Below are 19,673 nucleotides of genomic sequence, written 5' to 3'. Positions count from 1 at the left end.
GTTCTGAACTACCTTCACTGAATGTGTGTTTGCCAATCCATGCTTCATTTTATAGAAGCATCTTCTGAAGTTCTGTTGTATTCTATGCTAGTCTGGCCAATTCAAATACTCTTATCTTGAAGTTATAACTGCTTTTTAGTTTGGAGATTACTTGACTAGCGTTTTGATGACTTAGTCATTCATCGCTACACGTAATAATTTTTCCGAAACTGCACTGATCTCAGAAAAAGACCCTATGGAATCCTCAAGACTGAAATCAGTCCCCAGGACTGAGAACTTTAACCCCTGAGTATGCTGTGAAGACATCTTTTTGAAAAAGAGTCTGCCCTCGTGAACCTTTCAAAGTAGCGTATCTGATAGGCATTATGCACTGGCGTATGCGCTGGCCACACCAATAGCCACGGATCATAGATTATAGCCGTGGTTCTCAACCTGTGGGTCGGGACCCCCAGGGGGGTCCCCAAATTATTTTAGGGGGTCCCCAGATAATGAACTTAACACTTATGTTGCAATGATTTTTTCTCTTCAATGTCTCGCGTTGCCATGGTTACCATAGACTTCCATGTAATTGTGCAATTGTGTAAAAAGTGCACGCCCATGCCTAGATGATGCACCACGTGTGTAGATGCTGTTCACAGCTTTCAAACAAAAAAATCCGCTTGGAAATCCGTTCAGGCATTCATGATTTATGGGCCATTATGTTTTCTTCAGATGTAAATAAACATGGCTGCCATGTTTGAAAGAATGGGTTGGTATGGGGGTTAAACATGCAATTTCGCGATCGCGATCATGCCTAATACATTTCTGGAGGTCCAAAAAAAAAAATTGAAAAAAGGAAATTGATTTTTTTTTTTTTTTTTTCAAAAACGGCCCAAACTCGGGAAACTCGGGGTTGGCACAGCGTTGGTATCAATACAAACTCGGGAAACTCGGGGTTGGCACCAGATGTGTTAATGGGAAACATTGTTTTCTCACTCAACTGTAAACAAACCAACATAAGGTTTAAGTGTATAGCGGGTTTCTGCACATTTCTGAAGTGACAATTAGCCCTTCGCTATGCCCCTCCTAAACCCGTGCTTGCCCAATGCCACGTTTAGCGACAGGTTACTAAGGCGGGTGCCTTGGCAAGCTGCCATGGCGGCGTGCAGCAATAGCAGATAGCACCCAGCTGCAGACTAACCTGCCTCAAACGCACGTCTAGGAAGAAAACAATAGCCTATACTAAAGTCAGATTAACATACAGTACACAAGTGTTACCAGTTATATTTTCTCATGAAGTGCTCCTAAATTATTCCTGTGGGTTTGTGTAGGTCAGTGCAATCCGTTCTGTTTTTGTTTCAGTGTTTGTGACACGGAAGCGAGTGGGTGGGACGTTCGCGAACGAATCGAGTCTTTTGAACGGCTCTTTGAAATGAACGATATGATTCGGTTCACAGTAGGGAGCCGTTCCTTTCTAATGAACAGTGTTGGGAAAAGTAATACATTTCTTTACTTAGGTAAACATATCTGCAATCAAGTTTGGAATGTTATTAATGTACTTGAGTAAAAGTAAAATAGTATTGGTATCAAAATGTACTTAAAGTAGCCTACCAATATTAGAACGTAGGCCTACTCATTATGCAGAATGTCCTGTTTCACAGGTTTTCCAATGAGTAAAATGTAGAAAAATCATTTGCAAATAGCTGATCTACAAGCTCACAATGCATTGCAACGTGACACATTGTGAGCTTGTAGATCACCTATTTTCAAATGCCAGAAATGTATCCAATGGCAAAAATGTATAGGCCTATTTGGGTGGAAGTGATTTACAATCATAATCAAAATCTACAAAGTAACCAGTAACTAAAATGAGGCAGTCTTTTGAACGGCTCTTTGAAAGGAACGGATCTCAGAGATCCGGTTCACTTCAGATAACCATAAATCCCATCTCTATCTAGCAGCCAGACTCGCGGTACAGCGATGCGCGCCGCCATGGCAGCTTGCCAAGTCAGCTGCGTTAGTAACCTGTTGCTAACTTGGCATTGGACAAGGACGGCTTTAGGAGGGGCATAGCGAAGGGCTAATTTAAGGACTTTTTGATACATCTAAAATGACAAATTAAACATTGGTCAAATTGTGAAACATTAGAGGCAGAAATTGTGAAAATAGCCGATCTACATGTTCACAACGCCTCGCGTTGCGAGGCGTTGTGAGCATGTAGATCTGCTATTTTCACAATAGAACCGCGTTATACAAAATGTAATGCCTCAACTCATAGTGCTCGTCAGGGTGGGGGGTCCCCAGTTAAAATATGGTTATTTTGGGAGTCACGGCCTGAAAAGGTTGAAGACCACTGGATTATAGTATGCCCTCAAAAACAGTCTAGAACACACCACTGGAGATAATGCATGTGTGTCGTTTTTTGATACCATGCGAAGTGAGCACCCGTGATGTGAGCACGGCCATATTTCAAATATATATATTTTTTGTTTACATTTTGGACAAAATAGTCAATTTGACATGAAGGTGCCCAGATGTCCCTCGTGCCCACCTGACCTCCTGCATCCAACTGCAGGGGCACAGAAGCAGAGGATGAAAGAGAGGACAAGAAGAAGAGACCATAGGACAAGGTTCCCCAATTAGTTTTCCCCAAGGGCCGAATTATGTCTAGGGTACCAAGCCGAGGGCCACGACATTGCAGGGGTGACCAGCGACGGTGGCGTTCCCGCTACTCCAGCGACAGTTCAGATATCGTCGTTGTCGGGTGAAAATCTTGTAAGTCCAAAACCGTTCGTTTTGCATTTATCATTTTAAAAATGATTTAAACTAGTGAAAACAGCCGATCTACAAGCACACAACGCCTCGCACTCGCACCATGTAGATCTGCTGTTTTCACTACTTTTGTGAGACGGCCTTGAATGATGAAGCAGGGCTTTACTTTGCGAAAGAACGTACACATTTTGAGATACGAGGTTTCCACCTGACAACGACGATACGATATGCTAGTGTTTTGCTGCTCTTATACCACCAATATTACTGGGGTTGCTGGGGGCCTGACAGTAGCCTGACAGTAGCCGCCTATTGGGGAACCCTGCTATAGGAGATCAGGAGGTCACTGCGGCGAGAAGGAAATCACATGCAAAAGAAAGAGAAGAAAAGCGTGGGTGGGAGGGGAAATAAACCAGGAAGTGATGGGGGAGGGGATGGGGGGGGGGGGGGAGAGAGAGAGAGAGAGAGAGAGAGAGAGAGAGAGAGAGAGAGAGAGAGAGAATGCCTTGGCCGCAACCATCTGTTGGCATGCTGAGGTTGGCACAGGGTTGGCACGGGGCAAAGCTGCCCACATCCATGTCATGGTTGCTTGTCAAAGATTGTTACAGCAACACTGTCACATTTCACCTGGTTCGATCTCCACCAGAGCCAATCTTTACTTGGCTGCGCGCCTTGTCGCACACCAAAAAATAGCAGATCTACAATGTTGTGAGCTTGTAGATTAGCTACTTTTGTTGAACTAATGGAATGTTAAAGAAAATCTACCTGTACATCCAGAATGGGAAGCGTGTCCTTGCCGTGTCCTAAAACGGAAACTCACAGTTCCACTGGCAACTTACACACATCAATGCCTTGTACCACCTTCTCACACCTCATTATTTCCAATGTCAACACAATGCAAAGGGTGGAGAAGGCAGAGCCTGACTCTCCTATTACTGTAAATCCAACTGAGCCACGCTGAGAGCCATCTAACAAGCAGCTGACCTCTGTTAAGCCCTATCTATTCATCAGCCTGACCACTTACAGCACAGCAGCCAAACGGATTGATTTGAGCTTTGACAGCAGCCCTCCACCCTCCCTTCACATACAGAAAGTATATGAAAAAAGTCATTCATTACAAGTCTTTGTAATGAAAAAAGGCCTTTTTGGGGGGTTTTTCTGACGATATCTACTGCATAGCACTGTGTTCTGTCTGTCTGTCAATGTTATATGAGTTAAAAAATAGGATCTCGATGTAAATAAGCCGCAAGGCTTACTCGAGTTTCCTCTTATTTGACCTTGAACCAGTGAACTGTACTGTCATGAAACTTCTAATAAATACTTCAATCAATTCTAATAAATACTTAAATAAATACTTAAAAGGTTTAAGGCACTGAAACCAATGGCAAAAGGTTGATTAGTCATCCTCAATGATTGTACTCAGGGGTCACCAATATGTCTGTACCAGGACACATGTGTCTGTGGCAAGACTGTCACGGTTTTTACACATCATTATAATGTTCTTATTTTGATCAAGTACTGAATATCACATCTGCAGGTTTTCTTCAGAGTATGTATGACACTGATTTACTACGGCACATTAGGAGTCCACTAGTGCAAGTGGTTCTCAAACGTTTTATTTGCAAGGACCCCATAACTTTGAGAGTGTGGAACACAATTTGAACACTCAGAGTTACAGGCCTGTTATGGTCATTCTTGGCTAGCTCTTTATGTGTTCCCCATAATATTATTGTCCGCTCGTTTTGCATGTCCATGGCAAAAATATTATTTTGACAAAACAGCACCACAAGCCAGCATGGCGACGACCCCTGTTTGTACTTGCTTGCTTAAACTCATTGCAAAACGACAGTGTGTGTGTGTGTGTGTGTGTGCGTGTGTGTGTGCGTGCGTGCGTGCGTGCGTGCGAGAGAGAGAGAGGGAAAGAGAGAGGAAGAGGCTCACCATCCAGTACAGTCTGACCACGTACTTCCCATAGCTGTTGTAGAGTGGCGCGTGACCTTTCGTCACCTTGCACAGGGAGTAGAGGAGGTCCCAGGGCTTCCAGACATCGTGTTCTCCTGCTGCGTTGCTGCACAGCTTCCTGATGATGCAGATCTCACTGATGATCCTCCTCATCAGCTGGAGGCCAAGGGGAGGGGTGTTAATGATCAGACCATCCATACATTAACCCATTTAGGCCTAGAATTATTGAATGCTTTAACCGGTGAAAAATAGCAGATATACAAGCTCACAGCGCGGCACCGAGTGCCGCGCTGCGAGCTTGTAGATCTGCTATTTTTGAAAAAGTTGTGAAAATGCGTGCAAATCTTTGGATATATGCATTTTCAAAGCGAACGTTTGTAACTCAGATTTAGCTTCTGGGTGGTCCCTGGAACTAGATATTTTGAGATGGGGGTCCGTGGCCAAATAAATATCATTTTGTGTTCCTCTGAGGTTAGGCCTAGAATTATTGAATGCTTTAACTAGTGAAAAATAGCAGATATACAAGCTCAGCTTGTAGATCTGCTATTTTTGAAAAAGTTGTGAAAATGTGTGCAAATCTTTTTTTTGCTTCTGGGTGGTCCCTGGAACTAGATATTTTGAGATGCGGGTCCGTGGCCAAATAAATATCAGTTTATTAGGGTCCTTCACATGAAAAGGTTTGAGAACCACTGACACGGTAGTCTCTCAAGAACAGACTAACTGAGCTCCAGTTAAGTGAATAGGACCTTTTCTTTGACGATGGCTGGCCAGATTGCTGACATAGAAACATAGGTTTTTCAAAAAATCTTAGAAGGATTCAAAAGACACTTATAGAATCGGGTAAAAATTATAATTTTCACTATTTTTCAAAAATTGCAGATCTACAAGCTCGCAGCGCGGCACTCGGTGCCGCGCTGTGAGCTTGTATATCTGCTATTTTTCAATAGTTAAAGCATAAAATAATGATACACAATAATGTGTACCCGACTACCCGTTCTAAATGGGTAAGTCCACTCAGGTTGCAAATATCCATTATCTTCTTAGACATCGATTAATCGAATAATCAAGGACAAGTCATTTTTTATAATCCTTTTTTCATATATAAAGGATTTTATAATCAACTACCGTAAATTGATTCGTTTTTTTTTTATATTACTCCAACAAATACTGTCCAAACATCATGCAAATTGGTACACAATATCTCTAGTCAAGTGATCAAGACGGATCTGTCCCATTTTTCATATTCCATCCTGATTGGCAAATTCCGAAACTTGCTGGCCAACAATAACCGACCTGATCTGGCTAGTTAACACTGAAATGTTATCACTGCAAGTGCAGGGGCTGAAAAAGGCCAGTGAGCGCCTAAGTAATGTTCAAACAAAAAGCTGTTTTTTTGTTTGATCTTACCTCGCTGCAGATCAGATGATCGTTGGGTGAGATGAGGTCAAAGGCAGCCTCAGACTCAACAACTGCGGGACCCTGGAACGACGTGCAAGGAGCGATTCAACACGTTAGAATAGCAATACAAGACGGAAAAGGAAAAAAAAATATTGATCTGCTGTGTGAACTGGACATACAGTATTCATTTGAGTCTGTCCACGTTGGCCTACGTATTAAATATATTTAATACTTCATTCTGAGGCCTAAGATCATACATTGGCAACTGGCGGCCCGGGGGCCACATGCGGCCCCCACCTTCACTTAAAGGTGTATTCAGTGATAATGAAAGTGGCCGGGGGTCATCTTTTCACAGCGTGGAAATGTTTAGTTTTTAAGCTGGGCCACCAGCTTCGGTAATCAGCTCATTTTCTTAGACGACCATTGATTACCTCTTCTGGATAGGCTATTCATGTCACATGGTAGAGCTAAGGGCCAATCGCAGGACAGTACCCCTCCTCCAGGCTATGGGGGAAATTAGCAGTGTTGGAAAAAGTACTCAAATGTTTTACTTAAGTAAAAGTATCGTAAGAGTATCAATACTGCACTGTAGATGTACTCAGTTATAAGTAAAAGTCCAGAATTGTGTACTTAAAGTAGCAAAAGTACAGATGAGACACGTTGTGAGCTTGTAGATCGGCTATTTTCAAAAAGCCTAGGTATGAATTAGGACGGCCGAGTGAGACACACGATCTAATTAGCTGCTACAGCTCTCAGCTGCGAGTGCGCACTGCCTGTACAAGTGTGTATGCTTCTACTTGTCGGGTGTCACGCAGCCAATATCAAAGGATGGGCGCTGCCCCGGTGCCTGGCTGTCTGACCTGAGAATGAACTGGGATGATGGGTCAGTCCACTTAATGAGCTTGAGTGTTTGACACGGGGGGAGACTGGTGATACCCCCCTACCTTGGAATAGTCCAAAATTTAGCTGAAATCTGATTGGCTCGAGGGGTTCCACCCAATCATATTACAGGTTTTACAGCTGATCTACAAGCTCATAACGTGTCAAATCAGTGATCCGATATGGGCTTGTAGATCAGCTTTTTCGGCACAGACACACGTTGAGCAGACAGGGACAGAGAGAAAAACAACAAAACATACACAGCGCTACATTTGAGATAGTAATGTTACCCTCAAGGAAGAAAGTGATGTATGATAACTTGGGGATCAGGTGCACCATGTGGGTGAGCAAGCAACAGAACATCTTCTTCCTGGCTTTCTTCTTTCTTATCCAACATCATTATTAAAGCATAGGTAACTTTTCAAGCACAAACTAGTGACACATGATAGCACTTTATGAATGTCATGTGTGGGCTCCCAAATCAATATGAAGAATGGTTTGGTGTGTTGCAACAATGTGTCTAGTTATCTAAAGTATGGAAATTAGTCATATGATTATGTCATGCAAAAATAATCTAAAAGCTAGCAAGTCAAAAAGTCTAGATTTACTTCCATTATAGCAATGATGCTCCCCTCAAATCCCCCAAACCAGGACACCAGAGTTAAAGTGGTTAAGTGTTATGCATCTTGCCTGGTGCTCATTGGGGCTTAAAGGACATGTATAACAATATGTAGGCATCACAATATTATTGTTTCAGAAATTCAGTCCTAGTTCTCAAAATGTTCACAGGATCATAGATGTTGTTAAAAACTCTGAATTGCTGTTGAAACAAGAATTTCCTGTAATGCCAATCTCATATAGCCTATAGATCTAGCTTGTTTGTACAGTAGATGTATTATCAGACATAACGCTTAATTGTTTTCAATACTTTAGCTAACTAGACAAAGTTCTGATTGCATGCACTCATTTTTTGTATGTAATCATGTTCATTCTTCACCCATTCATAATAGCCCTACTGCTTCTTTTTTCCTTTCTATTTCCTATTCCATTTCTATGTACACATGCTTGACTCTTATTGCACATTCTTTCAAATCCAAACGATTCAAATTCAGAAACGATTATTTTCCGATTTAAAAACGATTCTCGATTCAAAACGATTCTCTATTCAATTCATAGGATATCAGGATCTACTACAGTCTGCTGGCCTAAAAGCAGAGTACATTTACGTGGCTTTTATTGTAAAGGTTTTATCAACTTATTGCAATAATGTAAACACACAAAGGTAAATCCAAGACAACATGTCTGATTTATTCATGCTTGCACACATTCTTTTAACTTGTACAAACAAAACATAATATCTAATGAAAAATTTAAGAAAAAAAAAATCATAAATAAAATATATTTAAAAAAAATTAAAAAAAATCGATTTTTGTTAGAAACCCAATTCGAATTCAAATCGATTTTTTTCCTGCACCCCTACTTTTTAACCCAGTGACCAGCTTATATATTGACTGTGTCAATTCTTGTTTATAGATTTTCTACACCATTATAATGTTCTCGTTTTGATCATTAGACCCAATCACTGAATATTGGTAGGCCTACGTCTCCAGCTTCAGGATATGTATGATACTGATTTACTACGAAACTGTAGCATTTTATGAGTTCAGTAGTTTACAATCTAGGCATTTAGCAGACATCCTTAATTCAGAGCGACTGTGGTTCTAAAAACTTTTATTTTGACCATCATAACATAACTACGGCCATACTCTACCCTGATTGGTCGAGGACTGCCTGGCCACCTCTGAAAACGGAATCTAGCTATGCTCGCAACACGGGCCATGGTGGAAGTCCTTATATGGTCAGCACACATTATAGTGAGGAGAATGAATGGAAAATGTACCAATTATATTTTTATTTGAATGAAATACAATCACTGAATGTACCTTTAATGCGGCCTGCAGGTTAATACCGGAATACTGATATATTATTGATTTCAGCTGTTACAATTCCAAACATGACCTGCTTTAATTCCGTCAGTCTATATTAGTAGCTTAATGACTAGTATAATAGTATTAAAATGTATTTATATTTAGGTTCATAAAGTTAACATGAGTATATAACTAAATGTGTTTGAAATTAAATCAAAATGTTACATTTCAGGATTCCAATTCAAAAGAAGCAAAAATAGCCGATCTACAAGCTCAAAACGAGAGCGATGCGTTTTGAGCTTGTAGATTTGCTATTTTTGCCTCTTTTGTATGAGATACTAGAATGACAAAGTAGGAAGTAGCAATATGCAATGTGGCCCTCTGGAGTGAAGGTGGAAATATAGTGGCCCTCGCCATCATCAAAGTTGCCCACCCCTGCATTAGATGATCTGGCTGAACCATGGTGCTCCAGAGAGCATGTTTGCAATGAATATTTGATAACTGAGTTAATAGACTCCAACAGCTTTCTAATCAAATATGAATTAATGGCTCTGTCGGTAGCGAGATACTCGAGCGTTTTAACTGTATGTAACTCTGTAACCAAATGTAACCAAAAGCACCCTTAGGGTCCATTTGGTTTAAATTAGTGTATACGCTCTCTGAGTTAAAAGCATAATTAAAACAATCTGTGTGTGTGTGTGTGTGTGTGTGTGTGTGTGTGTGTGTGTGTGTGTGTGTGTGTGTGTGTGTGTGTGTGTGAGTTTGTCTAGCTATACTTATGGGGACTAAACGCATGTTCACACAGTCACCTGCAGGGGACCTCTGACAGTGTGGGGACAAAATAGTAGGTCCCCACAACGGTTAGGGTTAGGGTTAGGGGTTAGGTTTAGGATAGAGGTTAGGGTAAGGCCACAGGACTTGCATAGAAATGAATGGAAGTCTATGTAATGTCCCCACAAGTGATGTAAATATATCGCGTGTGTGTGTGTGTGTGTGTGTGTGTGTGTGCGTGTGTGCGTGCGTGCGTGTGCGTGTGTGTGCGTGTGTGCGTGTGTGTGTGTGTGTGCGCTCAACGCCCCATCAATTAGAAAGGTTCTTGTAGACACCAGTCTCATTATCATGGAGAGACTACAGTATGTGCCTGGTTGCTTCTGGGATCATTCCTGTGTTTTCTTTGAGCAAAATTAATGAAATGCTTTTGACATGGCGAGCATAGGGCAGCTTGAGCCACTGAGGACTAATTCAACGGCCATGAAACGTAATTGCTTAGTGCTGTGCAGTGTGCACTCACAGAGAGAGAGGGGGAGAGACAGGGGGGGGTGGTAGAGTGAGGTTAAATTGTTAGGCCTGCATTAGAAGCACGCAGACGCAGGAACCTGATTTCCTCTGCAGAAAATGACTCTTTTGCTGATGTACATTCCTAAACATTACATGCCATTGTTTGCTATGGCCATTTCTGACATACACTTGAGCTGTGACGTAGTCAAACACAATGGCTCCATGGTGTGAAGTGTCCTCTCAGCATCACCGACAGTTTGGTAGAAAACAGTACATCAGGGGTTTTCAAAGTGGGTGACGGGGCACCCTGGGGTGCCGTGACAGCAGTCCAGGGGTGCCGCGAGACCATTTGATAATATTTGGAATTTATTTGGACACTTGAAAAAATATTATTTAGTATAATTTTAAAGTTATTTTCAGTCAGTTCTAACCAAATTGGCTATTATCTCAATGTTTTCCTCGCAACATAATCACTAAAATATTGTCACTGTAGGGCAGAAACCTCGTATCTCCAAGTTTCAAATGTGTACGTCTTTTGCCCTGCTTCATCATACAAGACCGTCGCACAAAACTAGTGAAAACAGCCGATCTACAAGCACACAACGCCTCGGGATGCGAGGCGTTGTGTGCTTGTAGGTCTGCTGTTTTCACTAGTTTAGTACATTTTATAGATGATAAATACAAAACGAACGATTTTGGACATACAAGGTTTCCACCCAACAACAAGGATATGCTATAAATATAAGGTGCTGGGAGTGAAAATTATAATGTAGGGGTGCCTCAGATTAAAAAAAATGTCTAACCTTGAGACAAAAAGGTTTGGGAACCCCTGGTGTACATTAATATCTCTAACTCATATCTGAGTGATCACTTTTCTTTAGTCCTGCCAAGCTTTGTCCTCATACTGGAATCATTTGAAATCATTACACAGATTTTTATGTCAAATTACCTTATTGACGATGAACTCTGAAGGACGCTTCCAGCAGTGCACTTTCAATGATGGAGGCATACAGATCTTTCCCTCCGGATCTTCAAAGAATGGCTGCAGCCAAAAGAACAGTAGATGCAATTCAAACAACAACATAACAATGCATCTTGAAGAACAAATAGTTACCATTAACATTGCTGCCTGTGAACGAACACATGATCCATTAAAGGACAACTCCGCCCTAAATCACTTCTAGGCTCATTTTCCTACTTATATTGATCCAAAATTACTGTCCATGGGGTCTATTAGGCAGAAATGCCCCTGTTGTCCAGTTTCCCCAGCAGAACCCAGCAGCTCTCATAGCATAGAGTGGAGCCTATAAGCCTATCGCTTTTACACTATTTGTTGTGTTCAAAACTGTGATTTTCTTTTTCATGAATGTGTTACTGGATGTCATAACGAACACATCCATGCCTTGGTTGTCCCACACAAGCCACCACAATCTCATAAATAATGTTTTGGGATGAGCAATTAAAAGTGACTGCACTGGCCAATCACAGGGCATCTTTTCCGGGACTTGGCAAAACACATAAAAGCCTAACATCTATTTAGTAGAGTGTGATGGCTTGTGTGGGACAGCGATGACATGGATGTGTTTGTAATGACAACTAGTACCACATTCATGAAAAATAAAAACAATTTTGACCACAACAAATAGTGTAAAAGTGATAGGCTTATAGGCTCCACTCTATGCTATGAGAGCTGCTGGGTTCTGCGGGGGAAACTGGACAACAGGGGCATTTCTGCCTAATAGACCCCATGGACAGTAATTTTGGATCAATATAAGTAGGAAAATGAGCCTAGAAGTGATTTAGGGCGGAGTTGTCCTTTAAGGCCTGATACACCGTATCAATTATTTTATCAATATTAACAGACAACATGAACATCAACCAGTCCAGCAACATGATGAGACACAGGGCAACAGTCCCATGAGTAATAAGGCAACTACTCCAAATGAAAAGCAATATTTTGGGGAAATAACAATAATAATAATCATCAATATCATCATAAAATGCTAGGTGTATCAGGGCCTTTAGATTAGCTTATAGCAGGGGTCTTCAACGTTTTCAGGCCAAGGACCCCTTAGTTGAGAGAGAGATGAAGCAGGGACCCCCACAACATTTTCATGGATTCCATAGTAATAATAGTTTCATCGTTTGACAGCACAATCATCAGTGTATTTTGGATTCATGTCAATTCGTGTTTTCAGATATTTAACCACTTGAGCCGCCATTACCTAATAAACGTAACTTTTTACTCTGTACTTAATCTGCTCTTTTTCTCCTCTACACCAAACCTCTTTGCCAAAAATAGCCGATCTACAAGCTCACAACGCCTCGCAGCGCGAGGCGTTGTGAGCTTGTAGATCGGCTATTTTTGGCTACAGTTCTGAGAATATGGACACTAGGGTTCAAGTTGTTAATATAAAAAAGATTTGGAGGACCCCCTGTAGTAAATCTGAGGACCCCCTATGGGTCCCGGACCCCCTGTTGAAGACCCCTGGCTTAGAGTGGTCTGTTCCACATCACACTCACAGTATGGGGGCTCTTTCCCAGCTTCCCATCTTTGGCTCCTTTGGCTGCATCCCATTTCTCCATATTGACCTCTGCATCGTTCCACTCCGGCCAGAGGGGGCATCTCAAACGCTTGGGTTCTCCTGGGCCCTCTGAGCCACTGGCAACCAGGGACATTGCTCTAAAATGATCATGACATGATGCATATTAAGCCAAGGACACGTCTGTGGTCATTCTCGTGCCTTTTCTTTGTCTTTGTGCTTTTCCTCCCCAATCTAGTCATTATGCCAATCCACTCTTTGTCAAATCCCGCCCCATTTTGCTCTGTTACTAGGTGGGACAAAAAAAGCCAGGGCAGATTGTTTTTATAATGGAAGTGAATGGGGGGAAAAATATTTTTCATAGCCTCATTATTGCTATTTAAAGTACCAAAAGAAAAACATCTACGTGATATTAATAAAAAAGGAACAAAAAAGTACAGTAGTTACAGTGCAAAACAGGGGGTTTCCCCCCTGAAAATACATGTTTTAATTAGTTTAATCCTCTGAAATAGGCAGTGGACACAGCGATAGAGAGAGCGCGCAGTGCTTCTTGGGTAGGAAGTTGTGGAATTGTACGCTGGCCGTCAACATAAAGTGTATTTTAATTGTAATTCTGCCCATTTAAAATATATTCACCCAATCGAATATCTTAGTTACATCATTATTGTTCATGTGAACTAGTTTGTTGAAGCTTATCTATCTATAAATGCGAGAAGTCTCTATGACCGTGCAGTGCCGTACTGCGCCCCGGCCGTGCTCCGCATCACCGCACCACGGTGAAAGACTGAAGAGACTTTCTCCCACTGCATAACTCCACCCCCGGTAGCAAAAGTGAATGATTTTTTTCTGGTTGGCCAGTAAGGGAGTCTCAGGGACCAATCAGAAGGCTGACAAACGGTGAATTGATTCCTCCTCACTCATATCCTACTGATGAGCCTTCAACCTACTCCTCCTGCCCAACAACCAGCTGACAGGTGCCATCCTAGCCTGTGGGATTATGTACAGAGACCTTATTCACACCGCAACATGACCACATGGGTTGGCAGCCTGCATTACCACTTACCAGTAAGACTCCCTAATCGGGAGATAAGCGACCGTCATGTCACATACACACACTTTAGAAGGCAATCGTAGCCAATCAGGAGGGAATATGGGAAATCCATGTTGATGACATGACTTAAGAGATACTGTGTACCGCTTTGCATGATTTTAGGGAAAATGTGTAGGAGCAGTGTCCAAAAATGTGTTTAGCAAAAATGAGTAGGGCAAAAGTGTGATGTGACAGACAGACTGACAGACAGCTGGTGGAGGTTTTGATAGTAACTGCGACCTGGCGGTCGCAACAAACCATTGTAAACAATTCAGAGATGGTCCCAAAAATATGAGTTCTGTTCAACCAATTTCTTTTGACCAAAGTGTCAAATGGGCAGATGACAAAATCAACATCCCCAAAAGGATTAAATAGAAGCGCTACGGTAACGATATTCAAGTTAGGTTGCAACCTTACTGTGTACAAAGACTTGCTATCTGTGCAGTGCTTGTTCCGCCATCATATTAACTATATGTTGTTAGATTGTTCCTGATTAATATGCAAAAATCACGATACAGTAAGTTAATATAATGGCAGAGCAAGCACTAGTCTGCACAGATACTGTAGCAAGTCTTTGCACAGAACTACCATGAATATTGTGGATGTATCCTTCTTTTGAATCCTTTTGGGGATGTTGATGTTGTCATCTGCACATTTGTCGATTTGGTCAAAATAAATTGGTTGAACAAAACTCATATTTTGGGACCATCTGCCAAACCGATGACCAAACCATATTGTTTACAATGGTTTGTATGCAGGCTGCCACCCCATGTGTTCATGTGATCCAAGATGGCCTTGATGTGAATAAGGTCTAGTGATATCACCCTGGCTTTGCCTTGTCCTCTAACTAACCCACAACCTCCACAGTGATGGGCAGGTGGAAAAAGTACACAAATGTTTTACTTAAAAGGATCCCTGGCTAATACTACAATATGCCTTAATACATTATAATTGTCCTCTATAACTACAATGTAAAATTAAAAACACCTTAAATATTGTATTTCTTCTAGAAATAGCTAATTTTCCCGTCGCAAGTTGATGATGTCATAAAACTACGTGTGATCTAATTTATGGCATGCATGTGAAAATAAAAACAAACGTAATACTTCCTAATATGAGCATCAAATCGATATTTCAAATGTGTGTGTGTATTTTTATTTTCACATGCATGCCATAGGGATAGACCACACATGGTTTTATGACATCATAAACTTGCGACAGGCATTTCCCCTATTGAGTGAAAGATTAGCTATTTCTAGAAGAAATAAAATAATTGAGGTATTTTTAATTTTACATTGTAGTTATAGAGGACAATTATAATGTATTAAGGCATATTTGTCGTATTAGCCAGGGATCCTTTTAAGTAAAAGTACTGTATCAACACTGCAATGTGGAAATACTCTGTTACAAATAAAAGTCCGGAATTCAAAATAATGTGTCTGAGATGTAGTGGAGTAGAAGTAAAAGTACTAATAATTGGAAATAGGCCTACTCCAGTAAAAACTCAAAACTGTAGCCTACTTAAGTAAATGTACTTTGTTACTTTCCAGTTTCCACCACTGGCAGGCACTTTGACACTGCCTCTCTCAAATGCCCTGTTCATGCAAGTGAATTCAGCTTGCTGGATCCCACCAATGTTTGGTAAACCCAATGTCAACCTCACTATTAAGTACTTGTCATGTGGTGTCATCATTAGCATACATTAAGTACAACATTACTCCCAGGTGACACTGCAGCCAGTCTTAGGTGCAGGGGCGTCAATTGGGTATGGCAGGGGTATGCAGCTGCCATACCCTGGGTCCAGGGGAGAAAATAAAAGTTACCTTTAAATATAAATCCACAAATGTTTATTTGTCTATATGTGCTGGTTATTATGTTGTTAAATTACAGTAACATAACTACAAATGCAAAATATAACAAAATGGTGACTTTAACAAGGTATTATAATTATATTCTCCACACTTTTATTCACCCCATCTTGACAAAATGGTATATTCCCACGCTGCACAGGTGCAATGCATTATGGTTAATTGTGGCACGTTTACTAACATGCCAAGTTTAGTTGCACTTCAACAACCATTCCAGGCTGCCATATCCAGCCCAAGAAACCGTAGAAACGGGGAGAAAGAAAAAATAAAATGTAGCCTACTTCTTAAGTGTAAAAGTACAACATTGAATGTATCATGCCTGTTGCTAAGGTATGGCAACATGACTGTTGTCTTGCACACGCGCCTTAGCTTTTTCTGAACTGATGCCACTGTTAGCATACATTAAGTTAGAGTACAACGTTACTCCCAGGTGACACTACAGCCAGTCTTAGGTGCCTTTGAAACCAGTGTTATTATGAAAGGTTAATTTGTCTGCTTTCATGCATGGAGAAACCACCAGGAACTGGCCGTGTCAGTATAGTGTCATTAGGTTAATTGCTAATTGGCTCAGTCAGCGTAAATTACTTTAATATAAGAACAGCCAGTGACTTGGATAAATCATTGCATAGCTTAATTGACTAATTAGGCTAATTCGTTTCTGCTGCTAACCTAGAAACCCAAGGTCATTGGTAGGCTATCTGCAGTATGGAAATAGTATACTCACATTCTTTAATTAAAGGGATATTCCACTTTCAAAAAAAAAAAAAAAACTTGTGGTCATTTTATCGTCTAATCAGGCTTTTATGAACACCCTGAACAGATTTTAATTTGCTTGATTCAATATAACATTTACATCAAATATCTAAATATTATTTAGATATTTGATGTAAATGTGATCAGGCCCTCCAGTCCCAGGGACACCCATTGTAACTTCAAACTCCATTTTAACCATGATAGATTCATTAAAAACACCCATTATTATTTTTTTTCTGGTGACTGCTACTACCCTCCTTTTAATAATTCTTTGGGAAAATGGAAAAAAAATACAATAAAGAATTATTAAAAATAAATGAAAAAAAGTTATTGAAAATACATGGCCTGCTCACGTATTAGGAGGGTAGAATGAGTCACCAGAAAAAATAATGGGTGTTTTTAATTAATCTATCATGGTTAAAATGAAGTTTGTAGTTACAATGGGTGTGTATGGGGAGGCCTCCTGCAGGAGGAGGGCCTAGCTGGTAACACATCAAATATCTAAATATTGACACAAGCAAATTAAAAACTGTTCAGGGTGTTCAAAAAAAGCCTGATTAGACGATAAAATGACCAAAAGTTTTTTTTTAAAGTGAAATACCCCTTTAAGTAGGCAAAAAGTATCTGTGGAGTGTAAAAGTACAACATTGAATTGCCTCCATGTAGTCAGTGGAATAGATGTAATAGTCACGAGTCACGACTAGTCTAGTAACACTACAATTATTTGTAAACTTTACTTGTTACTTTTACTGTAAAAGTATTGGAAAGTAAAGTACAAATACCTCAAAATTGTACTTAAGTACAGTACTTGTTATAAGTAAACGTAATTAATTACTTACAGCATGGGTAACATTTAAGACGTGTGTTTAAGTGTTTAATTGTCTCACTCTTTATTTGGCGTCTGGCCCCGGGACGACGTGACTCTGCTGGAGGTAGATTCCTTTTTCTTCGGTAGCAGCTTGGACATGATGGTTGATTATTACATTAAAACCTTAAACACATGGAGGTCAAAACGTCTGGCTGTGTGTTTGTGTTGTTGTGTCGTGTAGAGATGGGACGTTCGCGAACGAATCGAGTCTTTTGAACGGCTCTTTGAAATGAACGATGGGAATGGGATCCAGTTCGCAGTTAGCCTAGTTCCAGACCCTGAATCGCTAGCCACACCCCTTTAAAGTTTGGTAATGGAGTGAAACGAAATGTCAATTCAGGCTGAGTCAGCCTGAGTGTCAGGCTAGTTCGCACTCGCAGTAGGGAGCCGTTCCTTTCTGAACAGTGCTGGAAAAAGTACTCAAATTCTTTACTTGCATTAAGTAAAAGGATCAATACTGCAATGTAGAAATATTCTGCCACAAGTGGATGTACGGAATTAAAATGCACTTGAGGTAAAAAAAATAAATAAAAAAAAGTATTTGTATCAAAGTCTTTTGAAAATAGCAGATCTACAAGCTCACAATGCCGCAACGACGCATTGTTGTAGATGGGATAGGCTATATTCAAAAGGCGGAAATTTAAACATGGACGAAATGTATAGGGTTGAAGACGTGATTTGTAATTATAGGCTAATCAAAATCTACAAAGTAACTAAAATGAGCCAGTGAGTCTTTTGAACGGCTCTTGGAAAGGAACTGATCCCAGAGATCCGGCTCACTTCAAAGAACCATAAATCCCATCTCTACTAGTTACTCATGGAAGTTTATGCATTGCTAAGCAACGGAAAGGGAAGGTAGTGGAGTTTCCTTGCAGAGCTTCTGGGTCCTAAAGACGATTGAGTAAGCATGTCTCCCTGGTGGTCTAGTGGTTAGGATTCGGCGCTCTCACCGCCGCGGCCCGGGTTCGATTCCCGGTCAGGGAACTACCGTTTTTTGTATGAATTGAGTACAAATAAGGGACCCCAATGCAAATAAGCCTAACAGCTTCCTTTCTTTGTGGTCTTTATCATTTTACTATCAGTGAACTGTAGCTGCACGTTTTGATATGCAAACTTCTAGTAAAGTATGCAGTCAATGTCAATCAATCAACAGTTAGATAGGGGATATTTTCTAAAACAGTGGTTCTAAACCCGTGTTTAGGGGGGTCCCCACAAGATTTCAGAGGGGTCCCCAGATGACAGTGAAGTGACACATTTTTTTTTTACTTTGTAGACCTTTTTAAGACCTAAAAAAAAGAAGAAAAACAAACTATAGCCTACTATTACTATACAAGCTGGTCAAACATTGCCAAATTGGCAAAGTTTTTGAAATGCCTTGTGTTGGAGGTGTTGTACTGTAGCTTGTAGATATTTTCACAATATTTATCCCTGGGTCCAAGTAAAAGTGCCTCAACTCCTACTAAGTCAGGTGGTGGGTGGTGGGGAGTCCCCAAATATATTTTTTTCTTTGGGGGGGGGGGGGGGGGGTCACAGCCTGAAAAGCAGTGTTGTTTTTTACAGCAAATTTTGATTTAGTTTTAGTCATAGTCTTTTGAATAAAATGTCATTTAGTTTTAGTCATAATTTAGTCACCTGAAAAGTATTAGTTTTAGTCTAATTTTAGTTGACTAAATATCATAAGATTTCATGCGACTAAATCTACAGTTGATTTGGTCGACTAAAATGTATTTTGGCAGGCCTTGATGGCATCGTAATGGCTGATTTTACACTTGGTTGCATGCTGAAAATAGCAGGTCTACAAGCTCACAACGCGTCTCGCTGCGACGCGTTGTGAGCTTGTAGATCTGCTATTCAGCACGCAACACTTGAGAAGAACCAAACAACTCTTCTCCAATAGTCCCTCCCTAACGTTTTAGTCTAGTTGTCTCCACCAGCCGAAGGCTGAGGGAGAGTATGTTTTCCCCTCCGTCCGTCCGTCCGTCCGTCCGTCCGTCCGTCCGTCCGTGCGTCCTCGCAGTTTGTGAGCGCTTAATCTCAGTCGCCGTTGGCCCGGACGCTGCCAAAGTGAGCACACACACTCCCTGGATGTCAATCTAGAACCTCTGCCCTAAATTTTTCAAATGGGCCTTTTCTAGCGCCACCTAGTGGCCGATGTTCGCAAAACACATTTCGGTGCACTACTCTTCCAGATTTTGTCCAAAAATCCTACAAATCGGTAGGCAGTTTCTCTATAGTCATGTGATTTTTCATATTCCATCCTGATTGGCTAAGATTGGCTTCCAAAGTTTATAGGAGCCTAGTGTATAATAGGCCTATTTACATTGGCCTATTATACAGTAGCACCACCAGGACGCATGG

The 19,673-nt window shown here is 40.9% G+C and overlaps 1 protein-coding gene across 1 annotated transcript in view; it reads right to left on the bottom strand.

Moving 5' to 3' along the window:
• The window catches only part of adgb (androglobin), a gene marked incomplete at both ends in the record, with an annotated part of 172,218 nt that extends 154,804 nt beyond the window's left edge, over nucleotides 1-17,414 (bottom strand). The window contains 5 exons of the mRNA XM_080744164.1: nucleotides 4,690-4,866; nucleotides 6,118-6,189; nucleotides 11,143-11,235; nucleotides 12,717-12,876; nucleotides 17,335-17,414. Coding sequence (XP_080600290.1) covers nucleotides 4,690-4,866; nucleotides 6,118-6,189; nucleotides 11,143-11,235; nucleotides 12,717-12,876; nucleotides 17,335-17,414 — 582 coding nt within the window. The remainder of the gene's footprint in view (nucleotides 1-4,689; nucleotides 4,867-6,117; nucleotides 6,190-11,142; nucleotides 11,236-12,716; nucleotides 12,877-17,334) is intronic.
• Nucleotides 17,415-19,673: the final 2,259 nt, after the last annotated feature.

Source organism: Nannobrachium achirus (genome assembly GCF_963921795.1).
Source record: "Nannobrachium achirus genome assembly, chromosome: 16".
NCBI classification, from domain to species: domain Eukaryota; kingdom Metazoa; phylum Chordata; class Actinopteri; order Myctophiformes; family Myctophidae; genus Nannobrachium; species Nannobrachium achirus.
This window is presented reverse-complemented; position numbering and strand designations above follow the sequence as displayed.